This window comes from Elephas maximus, chromosome 3 (genome assembly GCF_024166365.1).
Source record: "Elephas maximus indicus isolate mEleMax1 chromosome 3, mEleMax1 primary haplotype, whole genome shotgun sequence".
In the NCBI taxonomy this organism is placed as follows: domain Eukaryota; kingdom Metazoa; phylum Chordata; class Mammalia; order Proboscidea; family Elephantidae; genus Elephas; species Elephas maximus.
Genome location: NC_064821.1, coordinates 12,142,202 through 12,164,784, shown reverse-complemented (window position 1 = coordinate 12,164,784; position 22,583 = coordinate 12,142,202). Strand labels below are relative to the sequence as shown.

General features: G+C 54.9%; 2 protein-coding genes across 9 annotated transcripts; both read right to left on the bottom strand.

Annotated features, from left to right (window-relative positions):
* Window positions 1–285: 285 nt before the first annotated feature.
* MCOLN1 (mucolipin TRP cation channel 1) lies at window positions 286–14,590 on the bottom strand. Of its 2 annotated transcripts, XM_049876665.1 has the most exons (14): window positions 14,441–14,590; window positions 12,306–12,511; window positions 10,608–10,775; window positions 10,363–10,528; window positions 9,267–9,375; window positions 8,919–9,015; window positions 8,626–8,725; window positions 7,779–7,885; window positions 7,555–7,704; window positions 7,353–7,454; window positions 3,867–3,989; window positions 3,131–3,346; window positions 541–668; window positions 286–444 (listed from the first exon to the last, which is right to left on the bottom strand). In XM_049876665.1, exons 1-14 carry the CDS (start codon window positions 14,469–14,471, stop codon window positions 408–410), a joined length of 1,740 nt encoding a protein of 579 aa, XP_049732622.1. In that variant the 5' UTR covers window positions 14,472–14,590; the 3' UTR covers window positions 286–407. The 2 variants fall into 2 exon arrangements, with proteins under 2 accessions (XP_049732622.1, XP_049732621.1); XM_049876664.1 differs by lacking the exon at window positions 286–444 and having other exon boundaries at window positions 575–3,346.
* A 2,499-nt stretch (window positions 14,591–17,089) lies between these two features.
* On the bottom strand, window positions 17,090–22,332 carry ZNF358 (zinc finger protein 358). 7 transcript variants are annotated; one of them, XM_049876657.1, is made up of 3 exons: window positions 22,306–22,332; window positions 19,495–19,597; window positions 17,091–19,082 (listed from the first exon to the last, which is right to left on the bottom strand). In XM_049876657.1, exons 2-3 carry the CDS (start codon window positions 19,565–19,567, stop codon window positions 17,407–17,409), a joined length of 1,749 nt encoding a protein of 582 aa, XP_049732614.1. In that variant the 5' UTR covers window positions 19,568–19,597; window positions 22,306–22,332; the 3' UTR covers window positions 17,091–17,406. The 7 variants fall into 7 exon arrangements, with proteins under 7 accessions (XP_049732617.1, XP_049732614.1, XP_049732612.1 ...); XM_049876655.1 differs by lacking the exon at window positions 22,306–22,332 and adding an exon at window positions 22,191–22,296; XM_049876658.1 differs by lacking the exon at window positions 22,306–22,332 and adding an exon at window positions 21,789–22,179.
* Between the last annotated feature and the right edge of the window lie 251 nt (window positions 22,333–22,583).

The following is a 22,583-nucleotide window of genomic DNA, read 5'->3' as shown; positions in this document are numbered from 1 at the left end:
GGGCCGATGCAAGCCCGAACTTACTCAGGGCCCGCAGCCGGGGTTCACCCTGCGCCAATACCGCTAGCTCTCCGCATCGTAGGCGCGGTCCCTTTAAGTTATTCCCCGCGAGGCGCGCCGCGGCCCCGCCCGCTGGGAAGGTCTAGCGGAACCCGCCTCGCCCGGCGCGACGGCGCCTTAAAGGGGCTGAAGCCCCCAGCTGGCGAAATGAATGCCCGCCCACCCACCGCCGCTAAAAATGACAACGCGCTTATTTACCGGTTTATTTAACACCCCCCACCCCGATCCCACCCCAGTGTCCGACCCGACTGGCCCTGGCTGGGCAGAGCAGGGAGCCGGTCCTAAAAATAAATAAGCGTGGGTCCCCGCAGTCCGGGGCTAAGGTCCAGTGGCAGTCCTGGTTCCACTCAGTTCACCAGCAGCGAATGCTCCTCTGAGGCGTCCCTAGAGGAGGGGAGAGAAGGGGTAACGTCAGCCGGGCAAGAGAGGGGTCAGCTCCCTCAAGCACCTCCCCTTCTCCCAACCAGACCCGAACCACACCTGCCACAACAGCAGAGGAGGCTGCAGGCCGAGCCGCTCCCACGGCGGAACTTGCCCGACGTGGGGCTGTCCTGGCACTGTGCGATGTAGGCCTGGAGCTCACTCTCCTCCCCGCTGGTGCCCGGATGCTGGGGAGAGATGGGGAGGGGGCTAGCATGAAAGTGGCCCCTGCTAAGCCCCTTGAGTCTGTCCTTCCCTCCAGGTCCCCTGCAGCCATCTGGGCCCTGGCACTGGCCTTCACTGCCTGTTGTCACTGCAGACGCCTCATGGCTAGTTTCTGCAGGGAGTCCACCCCTGGCCCCTACACTTATGCACACCCAGCACCTTTGTCGGTTTGGGGCCTTCAGCTGTGGCCTCAGCAGTCCCTGGGTTGGCACAGTGAAGAGCTTGACTACTAGCCAAAAGGTTGGCAGTTCAAATCCACTCAGAGGCGCCTAGAAAGAAAGGCCTGGCAATCTGCTTCTGAAAGGTCACAACCTTGAAAACCCTATGGAACAGTTCTACTCTGCATACACGGGGTTGCTGTGAGTCAGAATCAGCTCGATGCATGTAAGAGCAACAAGCTTTGGCCCCGGTGCCTAGAACTGGCCTGACACACTCTGGGCACTCAAACATCTTCAATCAACCATAGCAGTGGGGGCAGGGCCTGGGCTTGTATGCTCACAGCGCACACACGTGTGTGGTCTAAGTGCTGGAGCAAGACCCATGAGGGCTCTGTGGGCCGGAGGGACAGGAGTGTGGCTGTGGGACAGCTGAACCCATGCATGGGGGTGACACACATGCCAGTGACACGGGAAGTGGCAGGGCCCCGCAGAAGTGAACGTTCCGGCTTCCAGCTACCTGCACCCCTCCCAGCCCTGTGGCACCACCACCTCTTCTCAGAGCCCTGTCGAATTTCAGGCCTTTTGCTTTTGCTTTTCCTTCCTCATAGTGCTCTCTCCCTTTGGCTCCCGTCTCTCCAGTCTAGAACCACCGCCATCCAACAGACTTTTCTGAGATGGAAATGCTCAGTACCTACACTATCCAGTACGGTAGCCACTGACTACTTTGGAAGGTCCCCGGGTGGCACTAACAGGTAAGCACTCAACTACTAGCCAAAAGGTTGGTGGTTTGAACCCACTAAGAGAAGCTTCAGAAGACAGGCCCGGTGAGCTGCTTCCAAAATGTCACAGCCTTGAAAACCCTGTGGAGCAGTTCTACTCCACACATGGGGTTGCCATGAGTTGGAACTGACTCGACAGCGACTAACAACAATAGCCGCCACATTTGAAATGCATGTACACTAGAGTCCCTGGGAGGAGTAAATGGTTAAGTGCTGGGATACTAACCGAATGACGATCTGCTTCCGAAAGCCTTCAGAACTCTATGGAGCAGTTTACTTTGCACACATAGGGTTAACGTGAATCTGGGGTGACTCGATGACAATGAGTTAGTTGTTATTTTTTTTAGCCACATTTAGATTTTAACCTAACCAAATCCATTGCTGTTGAGTCAATTCCAACTCATAGTGACCCTATAGGACAGAGTAAAACTACCCCATAGGGTTTCCAAGTGGCAGCTGGTAGATTTGAACTGCTGACCTTCTGGCAAGCAACCAAGTCCTTTACCACTACGCCATCAGGCTTTTGGGCATTTGATATGTGGATGCTATAAGTAAGAAGTGAATTTTTAACTGTATTCCATTTTAACCACAATTATAATTTAAGTAAGTATATATAACTAGGGGTAGTATTGGATAGCATGTTCTAGAAGGCTTCCTGGACCTAGCCCTAATGCCACGATAAACCTTTATAACATTACACCCTTCTTTCACCTTCTGACCCCTGCAGCCTGCAGGACAAACACCTTGCCCTGAATCAAAGGCACCCCTCCCCACTCCCAGGCTACCCCACACAAAAGAGGGATTAAGAGCGTGGCTTCCGGAATCAGCCCCGGGGTGAACCCAGCTCCACCACTTCATGGCTGACCTCAGGCAAGTTACTGAAACTGTAGGGCTCAGTTTCCCTGTCAGTAAAAACAGCTGCAGGATTACCCGTGAGAATGGTGCTCTACTAAAATTCATCTATATGAGACCAGGAGATTAACTCTAAAGCAAAGATGACAAGATAAGGGGTAGGGACACTAGAGAACTGGAAACAGAACAACCAGAAGGCAATGACAGAGAATGCCGACACACTGTGAAAAATGTAACTAACGTCACAGAACAGCTGTATAGAAATTGTCAAATGGGAACCTAATTCACTCTGTAAACCTTCAGCAAAAACACAATAAAATATTATTAAAAAAAAAAGATACAAGAGCCTTACCTGGCCTGAGCCCCGTTCAATCAATGCTGAGAGCAGGACAGTGAGACTGGAATGCTCTCAGTCCCACCTGGTGCCCCCAGTATCAGCCCCCTCCTCTGGCTTCTCAAGTCCTACCCAGAGACTCCCCCAGTCTGTCCCCGGGTCTTCCCTGCCAGTTCCCCAAGGGTTAAGGGACCACTTCGTAGCTGATTCCCAGGGACCCGGAGCCCTTGTTTGGGGCTGTGTGTGCACGTGGCAGGCCGGGAGGGGCCGCGTGGGGGTGAGTGAGGCCACCACTGGCTGACCTTGATGGTGTCGTAGGCGCCTGTGATGAGCGCGATGAAGAGGCTCAGGACCATGTAGATAAAGAGGCTGATGAAGGAGTAGAGGTACAGCTGGGAGAAGAGCCAGACGAGGCTGCTGCGGCCCTGCTGGGCCTGCATCGCAGCGAACGTCACGAACATGTCGTCACCGTTGATGAGCGAGAACAGGCACTCAGACACCATGGACAGTGAGCGGAACTGCAGGGGCCAGTGGGATTGTGGGATCAGAGAGGGGGTGGAGGGGGCCTGGCAGGCGTGCAACTATGGGCTGGGGTCAGTGCAGGCACAAGGGGTCAAACAAAGAGGACAGTGATCACAGTACCAGCAGTCATATGGGGTCATCTGGGGTCACTGCGTGAATGACCAGGTCATAGGGTCAATAACGGGTCACAAGGGGTTAAAGGGGACAGTGGACAACAGTCTGTAACAGGAATCAAAGTAAGGTCATCAATCATGACAAAGACAAGGTCACAGGGTGACAGGTTCACAAAGGTCACAGGAGACAGTGACCATAACCCCGGCAGGATCCCAGGGGTCACAGTGGGGGTCATACAGGTCACCATGTCAATGACAGGGTCGCAAGGGGTCAGAGGGCTTAGGGTGTGGGCTCAGGTGAGGGAAGCCAGGGGATCCCGTGTCCTTGTAGGGGAGGGCAGGTCACAGAACTCCTGGATTCTTCCACTGGGTGTCATAAGCACCCCAGCCCTGGCCTGCCTACCTTCACATGGTAAGGCCCCAGCACGATCCAGCCACAGAAACAGTAGCCCAAGTAGATGACAGCCACACAGCAGCAGAAGCGCATGACACTGGGAAGGGCCACCCTCAGCGTGGCGATCAGGATCTGTGTGGAGGCAGGGGAAGGCCACAGTGAGGAGTTGTCCACAACTCAGTTGGCCAAAGCCATGGCTGCTGTCCACCACTTATCTGTCAGCTTGTCATACTTTGGTGGCTTGTGTGTTGCTGTGATGCTGGAGGCTACGCCACTGGTATTTCAAATACCAGCAGGGTCACCCATGGTGGACAGGTTGCAGTGGCGCTTCCAGACTAAGACAGACTAGGAAAAAGGACCTGCAGTCTCCTTCTGAAAAAACTGGCCAGTGAAAACCTTATGAATAGCAGCAGAACATTGTCTGGTATGGTGCCGGAAGATGAGCCCCCCAGGTTGGAAGACACTCAAGATACGACTGGGGAAGAGCTGCCTCCTCAAAGTACAGTCAACCTTAATGACGTGGATGGAGTCGAGCTTTTGGGACCTTCATTTGCTGATGTGGCATGGCTCAAAATGAGAAGAAGCAACTATAAACATCCAACAATAACTGCAATGTAGAATGTACTTAGTATGAACCTAAGAAAATTGGAAGTCGACAAAAATGAAATGGAACACATAAAGATCAATATTCTAGGCATTAGTGAGCTAAAATGGACTGGTATTGGCCATTCTCAATTGGACAATCATATGGTCTACTACATCAGGAATGACAAATTGAAGGGGAATAGCATCGCATTTGTTGTCAAAAAGAACATTTCAAGATCTATCCTGAAGTACAATGCTGTCAGTGATAGGATAATATCCATATGCTTACAAAGAAGACCAGTTAATACAACTATTACTCAAATTTACATACCAACTACTAATGCCAAAGATGAAGCAATTGAAGGTTTTTACCAACTTCTGTAGTCTGAAATTGATCAAATATGCAATCAAGATGCATTGATAATTACTGGTGATTGGAATACAAAAGTTGGAAAGAAAGATGAAGAATCAGTAGTTGGAAAATACAGCCTTGATGACAGAAAGAACGCCAGATCACATGACAGAATTTTGCAAGATCAACGACTTATTGATTGTAAATACCTTTTTCCAACAACATAAACAGCAACTATACACATGAACCTTGCCGGATGGAATACACAGGAATCAAATCTTTACATTTGTGTAAAAACACAATGGAGAAGTTCAACATGATCGGTCAGAACAAGGCCAGGGGCCACCTGCAGAACAGACCATCAATTACCCATTTGCAAGTTCAAATTGAAGCCGAAGAAAATTAAAAACAGTCCACAACAGCCGGAATACAACCTTGAGTATATCCCACCTCAATTTAGAGACCATCTCAAGAACAGATTCGACACATTGAACATTATTGATTGAAGACCACACGAGTTGTGGGGTGACACCATAATGAAGAAAGCAAAAGGTCATTAAAAAAACAGGAAAGAAAGAAAAGACCATAATGGATGTCAGAACAAACTCTGAAACGTGCTCTTGAATGTAGTGTAGCTAAAGCAAAAAGAAGAAATGATATGTAAGAGCTGAACAGATTTCAAAGGGCAGCTTGAGAAGACAAAACAATGTATTACAATGAAATGAGCAAAGACCTGGCAGTAGAAAACCAAAAGGGAAGAACAGGCTTGATATTTCCCCAAGCTGAAAGAGCTGAAGAAAAAATGCAAGCCTCAAACTGCAACACTGAAGGATTCTATGGGCAGAAAATTTAATGACAAAGGAAGCATCAAAAGAAGGTGGAAGGAATATACAGAGTCACTGCACTAAAGAGAATTGGTTAACATTTAACCATTTTAGGAGGTAGCATATGATCAAGAATCGATGGCACTGAAAGAAGAAGTTCAAAGCAGCACTGAAGGCATCGACAAAAAACCAGTCTCCAGGAATTGACAGAATACCAAATGAGATGTTTCAACAAATGGATGCAGCACTGGAAGTGCTCACTCATCTATGCCAAGAAATTTGGAAGACAGCTACCTGGCCAATCAACTGGAAGAATTCCGTATTTGTGCCCATTTTAAAGGAAGCTGATCCAACAGAATGCGGAAATTATTGAACGATATCAGTAATATCACATGCAAGTAAATTTTGCTGAAGAGCATTCAAAAGCGGTTGCAGCAGTACATCAACAGGGAACTGCCTGAAATTCGAGCCAGACTGAGAAGGGGACGTGGAGCGAGAGATACCCTTGCTGATGTCAGATGGAGCCTGGCTGAAAGCAGAGAATACCAGCAGGATGTTTACCTGTGTTTTATTGACTCTGCAAAGGCATTCGACTGTGTGGATCATAACAAATTATGGGTAACATTGCGAAGAATGGGAATTCCAGAACACTGCATTGTGCTCGTGAGGAACCTGCACCTAGACCAAGAGGCAGTTGTTCAAACAGAACAAGGGGATACTGCGTTGTTTAAAGTCAGGAAAGGTGTGCGTCAAGGTTGTATCCTTTCACCATACCTATTCAATCTGTATGCTGAGTACATAATCCAAGAAGCTGAACTATATGAAGAATGCGGCATCAGGATTGGAGGAAGACTCGTTAACAACCTGTGATATGCAGATGACACAACTTTGCTTGCTGAAAGTGAAGAGGACTTGAAGCACTTACTGATGAAGATCAAAGACTACAGCCTTCGGTTTGGATTACACCTTAAGATAAAGAAAATACAAATCCGCACAACTGGACCAACAAGCAACATCGTGATAAATAGGTAAAATATTGAGGTTGTCAAGGGTTTCATTTTACTTGGATCCACAATCAACGCCCATGAAAGCAGCAGTCAAGAAATCAAAATGACACATTGTGTTAGGCAAATCTGCTGCAAAAGACCTCTTTAAAAAGCATTGGAAAAGAAAGATGTCACTTTGAGGACCACGATGTGCCTGACTCAAGCTCTGAATACAGACTTCTAGCCTCCTGAACTTCAAGTAAATAAATTTCTGTTCTTTAAAACCACCCCCTTGTAACTCGAAAGGTTAGACAGGAAGCTTAGGGGACAGTAAATTTATGTTAATGGGGGTGGAACAATTTGGAAAAGGAGGGTGAGAATGGGCTGCACAACTTGAAGAATGAAATCAACGTTACTGAATCGTACACGCAAAAATTGTTGAATTAGTGTATGTCCTACTGTTCAATCTTCAGTAACAACGAAAATAATTAAAAAAAAAAAAAGAAAAACTCACTCGTGGCATTTCTGATACATCAGCACTAAGAAACGAAGACAGAGGCCTCCAGGGTGGCTCGTGTGGGCCCTGTCCAGGTGTGGTGACAAGAGTGTCTGGGAGTAGCAGGTACAGGGAAGAGGCTTGGCAGCAGCCATCTAAAAGGGACTGCTGAGTGCCGAAGGTGCACATACTTATTTTGGGGTTTGGGAGCTTGGGGACACAGGAGGCTGGGCCCACGTTCACAAGGCTCACATTGTACTTGTGGAAGAAGGTCAGGTAGCGGATGACGCCGACCCAGACAAGCAGTGTTGAGGTGCCCAGGAGGATGCTGCAGACGTCGTAGCTGGCCAGGTTCTGCAGGGAGAGCCGTGTCAGCCCTGTTTGGCCCCATGCAGGGAGGGGGCAGGGCTCGGAGACAAGGCAGGGAAGGTGGCCAGGGTCTGGACAGACCCACCTTGGCCTCTATGCCAATCTTCATGATGGTGCCCGAGATGGTGAGCACGTCGCTGGTGACCAACAAGATGTACCAGCCATTGACAAACTCCAGCCGTTCCCACGGGCTGATGACACGGCCCCACTGCCGCCACATGAACCCGACAAACTCCTGTGAAGGCGGGCACGGTGGTTTGTTGGGATCTGGGCCCTGTCCCCACACCCCCCAGGACCCACAGGCCTCACGTTCTGCAGCAGGAAGCCTCGGAGCAGCGAGCGGGCACACAGCAAGAAAGACAGGGAGCAGGTGAGCATGACCACCACGTCGAACAGGAGGCGGAAGCTGTTGTCTCCTGCAGGGGGCACGTGGCAGCACGTAGGGCCAGATGTCTGGGTCAGGCTGGAGAACTGAGGGGTCACAGGGCAGGCTTGGACTGGCCAGAGGGCTTGGGGGCTCCTCTGGGCGGGTCAGGAACTCTGGTCAGTGTTGGTTTTGGGTTCATGGGCTTCCCTGGGCAGGTGAAAGCCCCTGGTCAGCAATGGTCTGAGGCTCTAAGGCTCAGGGGGCACCTCAGGCATGTCCAGTCTCCATCAGTGCTGGTCTGAGACCTGGGGCACCTCTGGGAGGGTCAGGACCTCATTAGCACTGGTCTAAGTCTTGGGCACCGACAGGAGAGTCAGGACCGTGGTCAGCGTTGGTCTGAAACTTGGGGCGCCTGAGAATCAGAACCCTGGTCAGCACTGGTCTGAAACTTGAGGCACCTCTGAGGATCAGGACACTGATCAGGGCTGTTCTGAGACTCTAAGAATTAGGGGGCACTTGGGGAGCCACTCTGGGCAGATCAAGACCTTGGTCAGTGCTGAGACTTGGGGTACACCTCTGGGAGGATCAGGACCCCATCAGCGCTGGTGAGACTTGAGTGCCTCCAGGAGGGTCAGAACCTCATCAGCATTGGTCTGAACCCTGGGGCGCCTCTGGCAGGGTCAGGACCCTGGTCAGTGCTGGTCTGAAACTCTAGGCTGGAGGGGGCACTTGGGGAGCATCTCAGGAAGGTCAGGACCCCAATAGCACTAGTCTGGGCTGGGGGCTCACCGTGTCCGAACACACTGGGGTGCTTACACTCCTGGATGTGGGTCTGGGTCTCCAGGCTGATGGGGATCCGTCCACTGTGTGCCTTATTGTCAAAGATGATCTGCAGGGCGGGCCGGGCAGGAGGCACAGAGTGAACCCTGGCCGGCCCCGGCTCCCAGCCCAGCGCAATGGGTGGTCTGCCAAGTCCCTGACCCTGTGGCCCCCACAATGCCCTCGGCAGATGATCCCAGACGTCCTCTGACCAGGCTCCAGCCCTGGCGGGTCCTGGCCCTCACCCAACACAGCGGGCTCACCAGGATGCTGAACGTGTAGCAGTCAGGGATCTCATTGTTGATGAGGCTCTGTAGATTGATGGTCTTCAGCTGGAAGTGGATGGTGACGTTGATCAGCCTGGAGGGGAGGGTCAGGTGAGGGGGACGGTCCCCCACCAGTCCCTTCCCAGCCCCAACGTGCCAGCGCCCTCACCCCATGCTGACTCTGCAGCTGGCAGAGGAAGTATACAAGTGGCAGGCGTCAGCACTGCGGACCCAGCCCCCACCCCGTGGAGGGAGGGGGGAAGCGGCCGCTGGAAGCCCAGCTTCCCCCAGCATCCTGCCCCGCCCCACCCCAGCCGGCCTGGAGCAGCCCCAAGAGGGTAGTACTTGTGGAACTTGAGCGTGAGGTTCCTGTAACTGGAGCTGCCATCCGAGAGGGCAAGATCCTCAGAGGAGTACGGAGGGGGTCGCTCAGGGGGGTCCACCCGGATGCAGTCTGAGGACAGGGAGTCAGGGAGGGGCTTCAGGGGGCGGGGGCGTAGGCTGCACTCCCCAGAGTCCCCAACAGCCCCCCTTCCCTGTTTCACTTCCCAAGCTGTACTTAAATCCTCATTGTTGCTTTTCTGCGGTCCCTCCAGGGACCAATCGGTCCTACTCCCAAACAAGACCCTAACCTGGCACTTGGTGGATCCCCATACCCTTAAAACCCATTATCATCAAGTCAATTCCGACTCATAGCGACGTAATAGGACACAGAACTGCCCCATAGAGTTTCCAAGCAGCACCTGATGGATTTGCACTGACGACCTAAAAAGTAACACCTAGAAGAAGAACCAGGAATTGGAGGAAATGGAATATGTGGCTAATTGCCTCCCTGAACAACTGCCTCCTTTGCCATGAAACCAGAAGAACTGACGGTGCCCGCCAACCATTACACAGAACAGAATTTCAAACACTCATGGAACCCAGACTTTCTGGAGCCACAGAGGCTGAATGAACCCCCAAAACTACTGCCCTGAGATAATCTTTAAACCTTAAACAAAAAATAGCCCCTCAAGTCTTCTTAAAACCAAACATTAGTTTAGCTTAATTAGTAAAGAATGTCTGCCTTGAACATGGTGCTCTTTTAAGATGCATCTACAGGAGATAGAATTCACAACAGCAACTCAGAAGATTAAATAAGAACCTTAGGGGGCAGCAAGTTCATGTTAATGGGGGAGGAACAACTCAGAAAAGGAGGTTTAGAATGGTTGCTCAAGTTGAAGGATGTAATCAACATCCCTGAACTGTACGCACAGACGTGGCTGAATTAGTGTACAGTTTGCTACGTACGTTCTCAACAATAACAGAAATGAAAACGCCATCTCATGCCTTCTGCGTGTCTGGCATTATACTGAGCATTGTGTGAACGTGAAATTATCAGTCATCTTAATGAGCGTGAGGCAGAGCTAGGTTTTCAATCCCAGCTGTCCGGCCCACTCACCTGTTATGACCATTGGGTCAATGTCGAAGGTGTCATTGGCCGGGTCCACGTGGCCGCGGTGGTAGTAGCGCTGGCAGAGGGCCAGCGCTGAGCCATTGGCCTCAGGGCCGCCCCCACCCCGTACATACGCGTACCGGCCCAGTGACACGTTGGGAAGCATCAGGTACTGCGGGCAGAGAAGGTGTTAACTACACCTACTCTCCCGCCTCAAGCCCACCTATCCGCCCACCTCTGCCTGCCTGCACCTGGTCCACGGCGTGGAAGATGGCCTGGTAGAGCTGCTCCCGCGTGTACGCCGCAAAGGTGTCATCCGCCCCATCAGAGTAGCCCAGCAGGAAGAGGTGACGGAAGGCAATGGTGTTCTCCTCCCGGAACGTCACCGCTAGCTGGTTGCTGAGCCCAAACAGGATGAGCTGGTGGGAGGGATGAGAGCACGGCCAGGGGTTCAAGACCCACAGGTGGGACCAATGTCCCTTGGGGCAGGAACGAAAGACAAGAGAGGGTCCTAGGGACAGCCAATGGCGCAGAGCAGAGCCCTCCGAACACAGGGGCCCTCTTGTAGTTCTCTGCATGGCTATTTGGTCAATACCTGCCTTCCCCTCATCTAAGCTTTGTAAGAGTACAGATCATGTCATGTCTGCCGTGCCCACCCCACTAGCTCTCCAATGTGCAGTACAAAGTGGACACTCAAAATACCTGACAATGGCAGCTGTTGTTGTTGTTAGGTGCCGTCAATTCCGACCCACAGCGACCCCATGTGGCAGAATACAACTGCCCCGTAGAGTTCGAGACAATTCTAACCCACAGCAACCCCATGTGACAAAGTAGAACTGCCCCACAGGGTTTTCTTGGCTGTAATCTTTGTGGAAGCAGATTGCCAGGTCTTTCTCTTGCAAAGTCGTTGTTGGGTGGGTTTGAACAGCCAGCCTTTTGGTTAGCAGCCAAGCACTTAACCATTGCACCACCAGGGCTCCTTAGACAACAGCAGTTAATGCTTATTAAATGTTTACCAGAACATTTAATAAATGTGCTAACCCTAAGCTGATAGGGTGAGTACCATTACTGACACCCTAGAGCTTTGGTGGCACAGTGGTTAAGAGTTTGGCTGCTAACCAAAAGGTCAGCAGTTGGAATTCACCAGCCACTCCTTGGAAATCCTGTGGGGCAGTTCTACTCTGTCCCATAGGGTTGTTATCAGTAGGAATCGACTCAGTGGCAACAGATTTGGTTTTGGCTTTTTGGTTGAATGTGTGTCGGGGGGAGGTACAGGCACAGTAACATGCCCAGAGAGTCCCTGGGTGGTGCAAATGGTTGACACACTCGGCTGCTAACTGAAAGGTTCGAAATTCAAGTCCCCCCAGAGGTACCTCAGAAGAAAAGCCTGGCAATCTACTTCCAAAAAATCAGCCACGGAAAACCCTGTGAAGCCCAGTTCTACTCTGACACACATGGGGTCGCGAGGAGTCAGAATCAACTCAATGGTGCTGTTTTTTTTTTTTTTTTTTTAACATGCCCAGAGTCACAGCATTAGACGGGAAGCTCCTTAGGGCTGGCACTGTGTCTGATTCATCTTGGGGTCCACAGGGCCTGGCACGGGGGGCACCTGCTATCTGTTCAGCCACTGGCTCAGATCTCTTGGACAATCAACACGGCGTCAGAAGCCTGGGTTCAAATCCCAGCTCCCCACGCTCAGTTGCTGTGTGACTTAGGATGAGTCCCTGAACCTCTGTGAGCCTCTTGAATAAAATGGGGGTCAGAGCAGCTGTCAGGTCCTCAAGATGCCGCACATACTGACAGGAGCATAGACTCATGCTTTCCAATCATCCCTGCCACGGTCGCTGCTATTGTGTTAGGACTAGGCTCCCACTCCAAAAGTCTCCTTCTGAGGACAGCAGCTGCCAGAGGTGGTCCTCTTCTGGGGCCCCTGCCCAGCAGGGCCTCACCTGCACGGTGACCACCAGGATCTTCACCACCTGCAGCATCAGCTTGAAGGGCTTGCGGCCCTTGGCCCGAAATTTGTCACAGGGACTCATGAAGAAGTACTTGAGACGGCGGCGGAGGTCTTCCTCTTCCAGGGGATTTGTGGGGGCTGATGAAGCCTCTGCCTGGGTCCCATAGCCAGGGCTGGGGGTGAGGAGCCGCTCAGTCTCTACGGGAATGGGAGAGAGCAGTGGGAACCAGGCCCTGGCAGCCCTACCTACCACTGGCTCAGTCCCCTCCTCACAATCCCCAGGTTCTGGCCACGGAAGACCTTCGAGAGGTCTAAGAAAAACCAGAAAATCTGCAGCATTGCAGGGGTACATGCGGCAGTACTGGAGTCCCTGAGTGGTGCAAACAGTAAACATGCTCAGCTGCTAAGTGAGAGGTTGGGGGTTCAAGTCGACTGAAAGGTACCTCAGAAAAAAGCCTTGGCGATCTGCTTCTCAAAAATCAGCCATTGAAAACCCTGTGGACCACAGTCCTATTCTGACACACATGGGGTCGCAGTGAGTCACCGTCAACTCGACAGCAAGTGGTAGCCGTGGTGGCGGCAGTGCTACTCAGAGGTAAAGAGCTGGGGTTCGGGACTCAGAAGGGCCTGAGCTGACTCCTGACCTTGCTGCTCACTATCACGGCAGGGCACCTGAGGTCTCGGTTCCCTCATCTATAAGATGGGGCAACAATCATCTCTCCTGCAAAAGCTTTAATGCTTACAGAGCATTCATCACAGTGGTGGGGTGGGGTGGGGAGGTGGGGGGTGGTGAGAATGTGAGGACATTCCGTCAACATTCCCGGTGTTGATCTGTGGAATTCTCCCATTGACTTCTCCCAGGGCACTCAATTAGCCCAATTCCAGCCTTGAGGCATGAGCAGAGCTCAGCCCATGTTCCAGTTTTTTCTGGACCAACACCCAAAGGTCCACCTTCCCACTCATCATGACCTAGCCTGTCTGGCTGACCCTCTCACAAGCCACAGGCCTGGAGAAGGAGTTCCTGACAATAACCGTATGAGTCAGGGAACACGTCTCCGGTACATTTGTGGATGTCATTCCAGCACTGCTCGCGTGCTCTTTTATGAGCCAATACAGCACCCGCATTAAAGACACAAGCTCCTGGAAATCATACAGCCCTGGGACCAAGTCCGAAGTCTGCCACTTCCCAGCGTGGTGGCCTGGAACGACTCCCTAAGCCTCAGTCTCTCCAGGAAATAAAGTCTACACCTGAGGCCGAGGCTCTGAAGCTCTTCTGAGAATTCAGTGAGACAAAACAGATAAAGACCTCAGCTCAGCCCTGAGCCTCAGTAATCCTCGGCAAACAGGTGCTCCAGTCTGTTTCTGCTTCTTGTTTCCTTCAATCCTGTCAAAGCTAAGAGGAAGGCCAGAGGTTTAAGCAACTGATGGGGTCACAGCCGGTTGAGTAGCTCAGAACTGTCCCTGACACACCCCTAGAGAGCTCTGCTTCTTTCCAGGGCCACAGCTGCCAGAATGAATGTGGGCACTGTCAGAACCTGTCCTGCAGGGCTCCTGGCCTGTCTCCCTGGATGATGGATGCTAGTATGGTTGTTGTTTACAGGACGCTTTGAGGGGAAACCAGCAGAGGGCAGGCCCTGCCTCCCTAGCTGGGATCACAGCTAACCCACCCTAGACCCTGACATCTGGGACACCTTTTAGGCGTCTTCACCAACTCAAGGAAGTGAAACCAATTCCCATGAGAGGGGCAGTCTGAAGGGATTGGAGGCTGAGCTCTGGAAGGCTGAGCTTCCAAGGGTTTGGAGATCTAAGATTGGAGCTAGTCGCCCGGGTTCAAGGAAGCAATGCCCCCAACCGTCCCTGAGTTTCGGGAAGCTGAGCATTTGTCCCCTGGGTTCAGGAAGGGAAGCCTGGGAGCTGGAGAACCTGGTGTCGCCGCCTGAGTTCAGGTAAAGTTGAGCGACCACAGGTTAGGTTCAGAAGGGAAATCCTGGCAACCGGGCCGCCCGGCCGCAGCCGGAGTTCAGGAGCTCTAAGCAGAGCCAGGAGTCCCGCCGCCCCGAGGTCGGAGAAGCTGGCGACCCGCCCGCCGCCCGCGTTCGGAGCCCGTGGCGCCGCCCGCGCCCTCACCTGAGCCGCGCCGGCCCATACGGCCTGCCATGCCGGGCCGGGGAGCGCGGGACGCCGGCGGGCGCGGCGGGACAGCCCGGGTTCGAGGGCCCGGCGCTGTCACTGCGGCCTCGATCCCTCCCGGCGCCGCTTCAAACCCTCCCGAGTCAGCTGACCCGTGTCGTGGTCACGTGACCAGGGCTACCGGGGAGCACGTGACCAGATCTGGTCCCAACCCCTGCGCCGCGACCCCCCTTACCGGAGAAGCACGCATGCGCGGCTCGGACCTGGCGTGAGGGTGCGAGGCGGCCGAAAGGTCCTAGCGCCGATATGCTACCAATGGGCTGAGGGATGGGCTGGCTCTGAGCGTGACCCTGTTCAGCAGCCACAGAGGCCGCCCTAGCTTCCTGTCGTGTTCCGCGTGCTGCCCCAACCTCATGACTTCCATGTCTAGTGCTTGACCCTTTGCCCTCCGCAGTGTCCGGCGATGACCCTCTGTCCCCATCTCAGGGCTGGCCCCTGCTCCCTCCTAGAAAAAGGGTGGAGTGGCATCTCAACTCCTCCCTCCCCTTTGCCCCAACCATTGGCAAATCCCTAATTACATCCAGAATGGAGGCCTGGTGGCGCAGTGGTTAAGAGCTCAGGTTGCTAACCAAAAGGTTGGCAGTTGGAATCCACCAGCAGCTCCTTGGAAAACCTATGGAGCAGTTCTACTCTGTCCTGTAGGGTCGCTATGAGTCAGAATTGACTCGATGGCAACGGGTTTGGTTTGATTTGTCCCCATCCCTCTGGCCACCAGCCCAGGGCCCCCCCAATATTCCCTGCCTGGACCCCTGCAGCAGCCTTCTCCTTGGTCTCTTGCTCCCACTCCTGTCCCTCCCCCACTCCACTCCTCCCCCAGCAACCAGAAGCAACTTCAAAGAATAAGTCATACCAGCCTTCTGCCAGAAGCCACTAGTGGTTTCCCATTGCGCTGGGGTGACAACCAAGCTCCTCACCTCAGCCTGCAAAGGTCCTTGTGATCTGACCCCCACCTCTCCTCTCTCATCTCCCGATGGCCCCAGGGTCTTTGTACACTCTTGCCCTGGGATGCAATGGTCAAGAACACAGACTCCAGAGGGCAGGCAATTCTAATTTTAATCTAGGAACTCCCAGCCACCACCTTCATGTCTTTAAACAAGTCCCTTAAACACTGTGTGCCTGTTTCCTCATTTGCAAGATGGGGATACTAGATTATAGTAACCACCTTACAGGGCTGTGGAGTTAAATGAGACAATGCAGGAAGAGCACAAGGCTGGGCAAATAGTACTGGTTATTAAGTTAGTAGTTATATGAGTATAAAATCCTTCCTTGGGAAAGCCTATCCCTGCATTTAATGAGAGGAACTGTTATGCTTCTTCTAGAGTGTACCATACTGTGGTGCAATGGATCACTTTTATATGGCTTTCTCACCATGGTGTTATAGCTCCCACCAAATGACAGGGTGGGAATATGTAAATGAGGCATTTGTGGCCCACCAAGGGGATTGGATAGCTTGTTAATAATGCAAATAAGATGCATGGCACCCTTGTGGGAGGGACCATACAAATATGGTGTATGGAGCACTAACAAAGGGATTGGTCAATGTTGCCATCCTGCTAGACTAAAATGAGCAATCCCAGAGGTGAGCAGTGTACCTCACTACCATCAAGAAGAGATAGGAGCAGAGCGCCTCCTTTGGGCCCAAGGCCCCTGTGCCAAGAACCTCCTAGTCCCAGGAGAGAAGGCTGTAACACCGGAGACAGTGCAAGATGGCAAGAAGCAGCAGCAAGCACAGCAGAGAACTAGCAGCAGCAGAACCAGGAGATGGGCAGGCGAGAGTGCAATGGGCTTCCCAGGCCATGAAGTGAGACAGCTGAGCGTCTTTGGGCAGAAGGCTTCCGGGTGGAGTAGGGTGCATCTGGGTACTTGGTGGAGTTAAAGAGCTCTGTAACACTTGCCTGAGCACGGCAGAGGCCTGGCGGAGGGGCAAGAGAAAGAGAGGCTTGCCTGCAGGTATGGCTGAGAAGTGGCTGTCCTGATCAAAGAACTGTATCCTGAGTAGTTCCTGAGCCTGAATTGTAATTTACTTCCGTAATAAGCCGCATAATCGTGACTATGGTCTGTGAGTTGTGTGGCCATTGCAACGAATTATTGAACATAGCAGAGAAGTAGAGTTCGGTGGGAGGGTCTGCTGGTGTCAGAACTGGTAAAAAGATTGGAGAGTGGAGGTATGTCTGGCCTTCACCTCTGAGGGATCAGCCCTGGGCCGACGTTGATGGTGATTCTCTGTCTCCCTCGCGAAGTTAGAGGAGGCCCTGACATCCCACCATGCCATTTTTACAGTCATACCCTGTGATGGTTCTTAGATTACATATTGATATCTGTCTCCCTGTGCCCTTCATCTTGTTCCCTGCTGAGATCCCAGCATTTTGCAGATGTTTATTAAACGCGTAAACAAGCAACCGCCTTTGTCCAGCAGTGTCCCTATAACATGGCCTTTGAAGGGCAAGGGGTAGCAGATGGGGCAGAGCTAGCCACATGGCCTCACATCAGCCCACCAGGCTGCGAACATGCCAGAAATTCCACCATTCGAGTTACTCCCATGACGGTGGTTGTCACAGAGACTGTGGCTGTGTGGAAAGGCTAAAGAGAGGGGACCCTGCCCAGGTCACCTGCAGGGTGAGTCTCCTCTTGACTAGGTGGCCAGGCCTGGGGGAGCAGAGGGGTGACTGCGTGATGGACCAGCTGGAGAGATGTGGCTCCAGGGCCCAGAGAGGAAGCCAGGACATTGGGATCCCTGATGTATGGCTGGCCCTGGCCACACCCTCCCAACTCCTGAGGAAGGGACCTTGCATCAGGGGAGAAAGAGTAACAGGTGAACCACGACACAGAGCCAGTAGGCAGTGGGAGGATTTTACTAACTGCACACACACAACTTCCCCAGGCCCCAGATGCCGGTGTCCCCTTCAGCCATCTGGCCCCAGTAGTGCCCCCTGCTCCTGCGCCCACTCAGGACTCTCCCCGGCAGGGAGGGCTGGGCTGACAGTGTCATGGGTAGGAGAGTTGGGGTCAGGGTGGGACTCAGGGTTGGGCACAAGGTCAGGATCGGAGTCGTGACCAGGCTTAGGGTCAGAAGATCTGACAGACTCCCGGCTGGGGGAGGATCCGGAGTCAGGGCTTGGTTTGTGGCTGGAACTGGGAAGGGAGCCAAGTGCAGAGCCAGCGTCAGGGCCAAGGCCAGAGCTGGGACCAGCGCTAAGGCCGAGGCCAGAGGCGAGCACGGAGGCAGCGTTGGGACCCAGGAGGGAGACCTGACTGGGCCTCAACATGGGCACAGGGCTCAGGCCTAGGCCGGCGGCAGCTGCTGCCGCTGCAGCCGCCGCTGCTGCCGCCGCCGCGGCGCCCTCGTGCACGCGCTTGTGCTTGGTGAGGCTGGAGGCCTGGCCGAAGGCCTTACCGCAGAGCTGGCAGCGGTAGGGGCGCTCGCCAGAGTGCACGTGCAGGTGCTGCAGCAGCGCAGAGCTCTGCCCGAAGGCCTTGGAGCAGTGCGGGCAGGCGTAGGGTCGCTCGCCCGTGTGGATGCGTAGGTGGTGCTGCAGGTTGGAGCTCTGGCCAAAGGCCTTGCCGCAGTGCGGGCAGCGGTAGGGGCGCTCGGCCGTGTGCGTGCGCTGGTGCTGCAGCAGCGCCGAGCTCTGCCCGAACGCCTTGCCGCACTGTGGGCACGGGTAGGGCCGCTCGCCCGTGTGCGTGCGAAGGTGCTTGAGCAGCGCCGAGCCCTGGCCGAAGCCCTTAGCGCACACGGGGCACTTGTGGGGCCGCGGGCCGCCGTGCGTGCGCAGGTGCTGCGCCAGCAGCGAGCCGTGGCCGAAGGCCTTGCCGCACACGGGGCAGTGGTGCGGCTTCTCGCCGCTGTGGCTGCTGCGGTGCTTGAGCAGCGTGGAGCGCCAGCCGAAGGCCTTCCCGCAGGCCGCGCACTGGTAGGGCCGCGCGCCCGTGTGGATGCCGCGGTGCTGGGCCAGCGTGGCGCCGTGGCTGAAGGACTTGCCGCAGTCGGGGCAGCGGTAGGGCTTCTCGCCGCTGTGGGTGCGGCGGTGCTGGCTCAGCCCGGAGCTGCGGCGGAAGGCGCGCCCGCAATCGGGGCAGGAGAAGGGCCGTGGCGGGCTGGCAGGGGCCGGGAGCGCCGCGGGACTCGTGGGCAGGACCTCAGGGGTGGCAGTGAGGCTGGAAGAGAGGGGGTCCAGGTCGGGGGTGTCGCTGTTCGGGTCGAGAACCAGAGGGACGGGGCCGATGACGTCAGGATCGAGGTCGAAACTCGAAGACGTGGGGTCGAGATCTTGGGGCTCCGAGTCACGGTTCTCCAAGATGGAGCCCGGAGCTTCGGCATCTGGGTCCAGCTCCTCCGAGACAGGCTCAAGATCTCCGTAGCTGGGGGCCACGTCTTCGGAGACAGTGTTGAGGTCTTCTGGGTCAGGCTCTGGGTCTTCAGAAACTAGGTCCAGGTCTTTGCGGTTGGGGTCCAGGTCCTCGGAGTCAGAGTCGAGCTCTTCATAAACGGCCCTTGAGCCTTTGTGGCCTGGGTTCCGGACAAGGACAGAGCGCCTCATTCCCAGCTTCGAGGTGCCGGCCTCTTCTGGGACAGGATCTACAGGGCACGACAGAGGGTAGGTGGAGCTAGTACTGGGAACCAAACCAGTTGTGGAGTCCACTCCGACTCATAGCTACCCATGTATGTAGAATAGAACTGCAATCCATAGGGTTTTCAAGGCCTTTTGGAACCAAATCACCCGGACTTTCTTCCGTGGCACTGCTGGGTAGGTTCAAACTACCAGCCTTTCAGTTAGTAGTCAAGCTCAAACCATTTTTGCCACCCAGGGATGACTCTGGGACAAAATGGGTCTCTTGGAGTCTGGGGAGGGATGGCAGAGGGGCCCAGGCCATGCCCTAGACCTAGCTCCTGAAAACTCATGGGTCCTTCCCTTGTCTGAAACCTCAGGAAGACTCCTGACCCAGCTCAGCCAGGACAGGGAGAAGAGGGGCCCTGATGGAGCTCACACCTGGATGGAAGTCATGGGACCCAGCACTTGAGGGCTCCAGTGCCCAACGCCATGGCTCTGCCCCTCTCTGCATCCTGGGTTCCTCTCGTGGGAAGCTTGGGTCCTGTGGAGGAGAGAGCCCTAGGTTCCTATCCCGTTGATTGGGTGCGGGGAGACTCTGGGTCCCCTCTTGGGGGAAAGGGTAGGTGCCAGGATTCCTATGCTTGCCTCTGAGTACATGTCTGGATTCCTACCCCATAGTTGGGGGTACCATACTTGGGGGTTCCTGTGGGAAGGGGACATCCTGTGCTCTGGAGCCTATAGCTGGGGGATGAGAATGGGGGGGGGGCATTTGGTACCCCTCCCGGGTCACTAGGGGAGGGTGTGTCAACACACTGGCCTTTCCTCTTAGAAGATCCTGAATGCCAGTTTCTAGAGGGTGAGGGTGGGCAACCAATATGTGGGACCCCTCCTGGGGGCAGGGAGACACCTGGGCCCCAGCAGCCAGGAGGGTAGGAACAAGTGTCAGTATATGTGTTTTCCCTGTTGGATAGCAAATTCTGAATTCTAACCTGGAGCTGGGGGGTTCCTGTTGTCAGGCTTTGTGGAGCTAATTCCAACTCATAGCAGCCCCATGTGACAGAATAGAACTGCCCCATAGGGTCTTAGGGGCTGTGATTTTTTATGGGAACAGATTGCCAGGTCTTTTCTCTTGCAGAGGGGTGGGTTTGAACAGCCAACCTTTTGGTTTGCAGCAGAGTGCTTAACCACTGCACAGCCAGGGCTCCTTCTAGCTGGGGAGGGGAGGCAAAAATAACTTCCTGGGTTACTGGGGGGACCCCTGGACCACCTCCTAGGAAGGGGAGATTCCTGAGCCATTGGAGCATGGGAAGGGTTGTCAGGACACTAGTGTTCCTCCTAGATGAGAGGCCTTGAGTTCCAGCCCCATGGCTGGGCGGGGGTGGGGAGGGAGTGCAGAAACAATAGCTGGGGCTCCTTCTGGGAGCAGGGGATCCCAGGATTACCTGCGGGGAGGAGCTGCCTTGAACTATCCACCCATGGCTGAGGGTCAGAGGGCAGACAATAAATTGGTCTGTTGCTGGGGGGTACTGGGGGATCCTGAGCCCCAGACCCCATAGTTAGAAGTGAGTTAGCTAACTGAGAGACAGTGAGGTTCCTGGATCTCCCCACAACCCTAGAGGGTGGGTGAACAATACCTGGGCCCCATCCTGGGTTCCTGGGGGACAGGGACCATTGGATTGCCTCCTGGGGAAAAAGCTTCCTAAACTCTGGGTCTTTGAGCTGGAAGGGGGGAGGAGAAAGAGCTGGGGCCCTTCCCAAGTTCCTGGGGGGCTGGTGGACTCCTAGATCTCATCCTTGAAGACTGCCTCCTGAACTCCTGACCTCATGGCTGGAGTGGGGAGGGGGGAACAATACCTGGGCCCCCTCCTTGTTCCTGGGGGCAGGTAGACCCGCATCCCCCTCCTGGAGAAGGGGCCTCCTGAACTCCTGACCCCACTGGCTGGAGGGTCGGGGAGGACAATACCTGCCCCCCCCTCCCCGATCCTGGGCGGCATCTGGATGCCTCGAGATCGCCTCCTGGGGAGGGGGCGATCCGAGCTCCGCACCCCATAGCTAAGGGGTGCCCCCCTACCGCCCGTGGAGCCCTCCCCTCGGGACGCATCGGCAGGGAGAGCGCGCTAGGCCCGCAGGCCGCGCCGCCCTGCGCTTCGCGTCCGCGCCCGGCTCTCCCAGGCTGCGGGGGGCGGCGGCCGGGCGGGGGGCGATTAGAGGTCGGCCCGGGCCGCGCCCCACGCTGGGCCCCCGCCCCCCGGCCCGGCCCCCGCCCGCCCCCCGCCCGCGGGGACACTCACCCGGCGCCCCTGGCCCCAGCCCGGCCCGCCGCGCCCGCGCCAGCCGCCGGCGCGCCCCGGGCCCGCAGCAAGCCCCCCGCCCGCCAGCCCCGCCGGCGGCCCCCTCGGCCCAGCGGCCCCGCCAGGCGCTCCCGGGGAGCGAGAGGGGCCGGCCGAGGGCCGCAGCGGGAGCTGCTGGGACTTGTAGTTCGCCCGCGCCCGCCGCGGCCGTCGCCATCGCTGCCCCCGCCCCCCGGGCCAGCCTTTGTCCCGGCCGGGCCGCCCTGGCCGCGCGGCCGCGCCTTTGTCTGCAGCCTGCCCTCGCGCAGCCCTGGCCCCGTCCTGGAGCCTGTCCCTGGGCCTCTCGCGATCTCTGTCGCTCTCTCGGTCCCTCTCTCTATCCCTGTCCGTTTAAGCCTCGCTTTGCCTCAGTTCTGTCACGTTCTGCACCGCTGTCCTCACCTCTCTCTGTCCCTTTCTCTGTCTCCCTGGCTCTGTATCTCTGTGCCTCTCTCTGTCTCTATTTCTGTTCTTTTTCTGTTTCAGCCTCTCTTTGCTCTATTCCTGTCACCTTTTCTATTGGTATCTCTCTCTTTCTCTCACTGGCTTGCTCTTTCTTGCGCTGGCTCTTACCTACCTTTGTTCAAAAAAACAGACCCCAAACACTTTCTCTTTCTCTCTCTCTCTCTCTGGCAAAGTCACAATGCACATAAGTGTAGTCAAGGCTCTGATAAGACCTGCAATTAAAAAAACCTGTTCATCTTTGCTTAAGCCAGCATTTCCCCAATTTTCTTGCAACATGGAATCCTCCTTAACACCTCCCAAAGAACAGAGTTTGGGACACTCTCCCCTCGTGTGTCTGACCTCCTGCCCAGAAGATGGGTCCCTGCTGTCCCTGATGGATTCCGCGTGGCTGACGCTCCCGTGATGGTTTCTGCAGGACCTGGGCCAGGACTGGGAAGGATTCAGGGCAAGCTACCTGGAGACACAGATCCCGGCCGCCGAGAGGGAGTGAAAAACAGCCCCAGCAGCTGGCAGCTGGGCCACGATGTTCTCCACTGAACATAAACAACGGTCACATAATATAAACAGTGATCAGACAAGGCCACTCTGTGCCTGTGTCTGAACCAAGATAGAGACAAGGACACTCTGCAACCACAAAAATGAATACACACCCCCCTCTCCCGACTAACATGAGTGATTGCGGCTTCTTACCAACGACACTTCCAGCCCCACTTCATCCTCCCATCTCCATGA

Coding starts and splice junctions, on each gene's coding strand:
- MCOLN1 (XM_049876664.1), bottom strand. CDS start 14,471: ATGGCAGGCCGTATGGGCCGGCGCGGCTCAG. Junction 7,886..8,625: donor CCCCAGTGTGTTCGGACACG/GTGAGCCCCCAG, acceptor TGCCCCCTGCAG/GAGACAACAGCTTCCGCCTC. Junction 7,705..7,778: donor GAGGCTTCCTGCTGCAGAAC/GTGAGGCCTGTG, acceptor CCGCCTTCACAG/GAGTTTGTCGGGTTCATGTG.
- ZNF358 (XM_049876657.1), bottom strand. CDS start 19,567: ATGCAGAGAGGGGCAGAGCCATGGCGTTGGGCACTGGAGCCCTCAAGT. Junction 19,083..19,494: donor GTCCCATGACTTCCATCCAG/GTGTGAGCTCCA, acceptor CGTGCCCTGTAG/ATCCTGTCCCAGAAGAGGCC.